The sequence below is a fragment of the Medicago sativa genome, chromosome 3, assembly GCF_051527215.1.
Source record: "Medicago sativa cultivar Bolivia chromosome 3, Bolivia_mono, whole genome shotgun sequence".
Taxonomy (NCBI): Eukaryota; Viridiplantae; Streptophyta; class Magnoliopsida; order Fabales; family Fabaceae; genus Medicago; species Medicago sativa.
In genome coordinates this window covers 49,847,281-49,851,104 of record NC_140751.1, presented here as the reverse complement: position 1 = coordinate 49,851,104, position 3,824 = coordinate 49,847,281, and the positions used below count along the sequence as shown (strand labels likewise).

The 3,824-nt window shown below is 34.1% G+C and overlaps 1 protein-coding gene across 1 annotated transcript; it reads right to left on the bottom strand.

The window, feature by feature from the left end:
• Positions 1 to 211: 211 nt before the first annotated feature.
• LOC146937984 (receptor-like protein EIX1) lies at positions 212 to 3,080 on the bottom strand. The gene is made up of 2 exons (XM_085752043.1): positions 568 to 3,080; positions 212 to 458 (listed from the first exon to the last, which is right to left on the bottom strand). The coding sequence occupies exon 1, from the start codon at positions 2,957 to 2,959 to the stop codon at positions 584 to 586; it is 2,376 nt and encodes a 791-aa protein (XP_085608169.1). The 5' UTR covers positions 2,960 to 3,080; the 3' UTR covers positions 212 to 458; positions 568 to 583.
• Between the last annotated feature and the right edge of the window lie 744 nt (positions 3,081 to 3,824).

Genomic DNA, 3,824 nt, shown 5'->3' with positions numbered 1-3,824 from the left:
AAAGTGGAACTTCAACATACAAGTTATATTAGCAGAAAGATCAACAGTCGATGCCTAATCTTGTAAAACTATCGTGATAGCGATTTCCTATATGGTTCTTCTGAATGTTTGAGTTTTTGAGTTTTTAGAGCTGAAGAAAAGGAGTAAAGTTTTTATACAAACGCTCCATATGATTAAAGAAAATGTCCAAAGCATATTGGAAGCAGAAAAGTTTCAACACAAATTCTTATTCTTAAACCATCTGCATAAACTAATATGTAGAGAGATACATGAGGTGTGGATAATCCCAAAGAACAACTTACAACAAGTGAAACATGAATTCAGAAGCAACAGTGTTACAATCACATATGATCTCATCTCATACAATTATTAATTGTTGATATCAAATATTGGCTCAATTTGGAAAACTCTATCCATGATTTGGATAACAATGCACAAACTGTGACATGCATAATCACCTGATAAAATATTAAACAAATGAAATGGATGTAAGTTTTGATTAGAATTACATAATGAAACAAATACACTATAGTTTGACTAATAAAACTTGAAGTAGGTTTCACTAACCTTAACTGGCAAGAACTCAATTTCTGCGAAAGCTATTTAACTTTACCATCAAAGTAACATAGAGCTTGTCACCCACTCCATATATAAACCGAAAGTATGCATGTCTCCATTTCCTAATAAGAAACAAAGAACCACAAATCCCCCAGAAACCTGCTGCAAATCCAACTCCCATGCCTAGATACAATGATTCTTTTATAGATTCATCATCCTCATTCTCTGTAGATGGCAGTGCAGTTTTAGGATTTTCTTCTGTTATGGTACAATTATTAAGAGGAGCTCCGCATAGTTTAGGATTCCCAATATAACTTGATGCATTAAAACTTTGAAGTTGAGTTCCTATTGGGATTTTTCCATCAAAACTGTTGTAAGATAAATTCAAATAACCCAAAAAGTGTAACAGAGACATGTTTTGAGGAATTTCACCACAAAACTTATTATTAGAGAGATCGAGAGATTCCATATTTATCATGCCTCCAATCGTCTTCGGAATTGTTCCAATAAAACTATTGTGAGATAAGTTTAACGTTTGAACTTGAACAAGCCGAAACAATTCCAATGGCACTTCTCCAGACAAGCTATTGGCTGAAAGGTCGATAGTTCGCCTTTCCCATTGGACTTCAATAACGTAATCATGACCTTTTGTAAACAACTCAATTATAATATGTTCTGGAAATCCCACCTCCCCATGGAGTGTAACCGTTTGAGTCAAGTTATAGACACAATCTGGTATAGATCCTGAAAGTTTGTTTTGAGCAAGGTCCAAATGAAACAAATAAGGAAGATTGAATAATTGTGTTGGAATAGTCCCTTCAAATTGGTTAGCTCTCAATATGACAACTTCTAAGTATTGTGATAAGTTCGGTGATATGATTCCAGAAAATTCATTTTCTCCCAAATTCATGATTTCCAATTGTATCAAATCAGAGAGGTGTCCTAGAATTTCACCAGATAGCCTATTACTCCACAGGTTCATGACGGTCAATTCATTCAAGTTCTTCCAACTATGTGGAATTGATCCTGAGAAGGAGTTGTAAGACAAATCGATTACATCGGCCATTGGTGATATGTTTGGGAGTCCTCCTGTGAAATTATTGTGATCCAACCTTATGTCGGAACAATTTAGTGTTAGCTTCGAAATGTCTTCAGAAATTGAATTGTTTGAAAGAAAAAGGCTAACGGTTATTCTTTCTATAAGGCTCGAGAACATATTTCTATCTACCAATGAAATTCCCGCGTTCGATATGTAGAGATATTGCAGTGACTTCTGTGTATATATCCAAGATGGAAAGTGTGGGCCTTGATTTGTATTTTCCAATGAAAGGTAAGAGAGTTGAAAAGGAGGAACCCAATCCAAATCAAATTGGAATACAAAGTTTGAATTACTCAAGTTTAGATGATCTAAACTAGAGAGTTTGGAAAAATGCAAATTTGAAATTTCATCAGAGAAATTATTAGAGCCAATAGATAGATCAATTAAGGATGATAGGTTTCCTAGAGTTAAAGGAATGAAACCACTTAGCATGTTTGTGGAAAGATGAAGGTATTGAATATGTGCTAGTTGGCCTATTTCATCCGGAATTGGTCCCTGTAATTGGTTATCAAAGAGATCAAGGTGTTTCAAATTTTGAAGGTTTCGCAAGCTTGAAGGTATCTCACCATATATTTTGTTCAGAGAAAGGTCAAGATAGGTGAGATCTTTGGTGAGATTAAAAAACCCATCAGGTAAATGAAAGTTGAATTTGTTGTAAGAAAGAACAAGAGTTACAATTGAAGACAAATTCAAATACTCAACAGATGGGAAGTTGCTCAGGTGACATTGAAGCAACTGTAATTCTAATAGTGAAGGAAGTGAATTCACTACTTGAAACCAGTTGGGTTCCTTATGAAGATCAATCCAACTCAGGTTGAGATATTTTAAGGAAGAATGAGGAGAAAGCCAGTCAAGATTATCCATACCATTAACTGGGTTGTAGGATAAGTCAAGGTAGACAAGTTTAGAGGAATGTGTGATATTGTGTTGACTGGATGGAATTCTTATCACATGAAAATCATTCCAGCTCAAAGCCAAGAAAATGAGAAACTCAAGTTCTAGAATACAGAGATTCATCTCACCTTTCAAATAATTGTAGCTGAGATCAAGTTTTGTAACTCTACCGGTAATGTTGTCACAATGGACACCACTCCAAGCACAACAATCATTTTCGGTTGACCACGTTGATATCCGACCACGAGTGGCATTGATGCCTTGTTTGAAGGTTAACAGTGTCTCTCGATCTTTGTCATTGCATCCAAGCACCCTGTGATTATTGCTAGACATGGTTATTTGGAATGTGGTTATAGATAAAAGTATAAGCAAAAGAAGTGACATTTGTGAAGTAAGAATGGTCATCATGAATAATTGTTTGAAAGAAGATCTAATTCAAATGAGATTATGATTTATATGAGATTTTAATGTGCTTATATAAGATGTTCGAATTGGGAAAAGTTTGATAAGAAAGTATGTGGACACACGATTGGTATGAAAATTCAAATAGCTCCTAAAAGACACGTAATTATAGAATTTCTCTGAAACCTCGTCTTTTTTAAACTTATTACGATTGGTATGAGATTTTAATGTGGTTATATAAGATCTTGAGTTATGGGAAAGCTTTAAAAAAGATAAATTGGAAAAAGGTTGATAAGAAAGTTTGTGGGCAACATTCAAATGGGGTCTGATTGTTAGAAAAAAAATTGAAATAGCTCCAAAACTACAAGACTTTGAAAAAAATTGGAAGACTTGGAATAATTTTATTTCTTTGAACCTCATGTGCCAAATTATTCAAAACTTATCATATTACGACTGGAAAATGTTTAATTGATACTCCCTCCGTTTCAAAATGAGTGTCGCTTTAGCCAAAAAAATTTGTTTCAAAATGAGTGTCGCTTTACATTTCCAATACAACTTTAATTTTTTCTTCCAACTTTACCCTCTCCAACTTTTCTCTCACACATTTTTCAATTCAACTTTAATTTTGTCTTTTTCTTATAAAGTAAGGGCAGTTTAGTAAAAGCGATGTATCCAATGATTATTTCATTCTATTTCTTAATCTGTGTGCCAAAGCCTAAAGCGACACTCATTTTGAAACGGAGGGAGTACTATTTTGTGGACAACAGTTTCAAATGATACAAATGGGGTCTGATTGTTCGAAAAAATGAAATAGCTCCAAAACTACAAGACTTTGAATAGGCAGGGAAGACTTGGAATAATGTTATTTCTT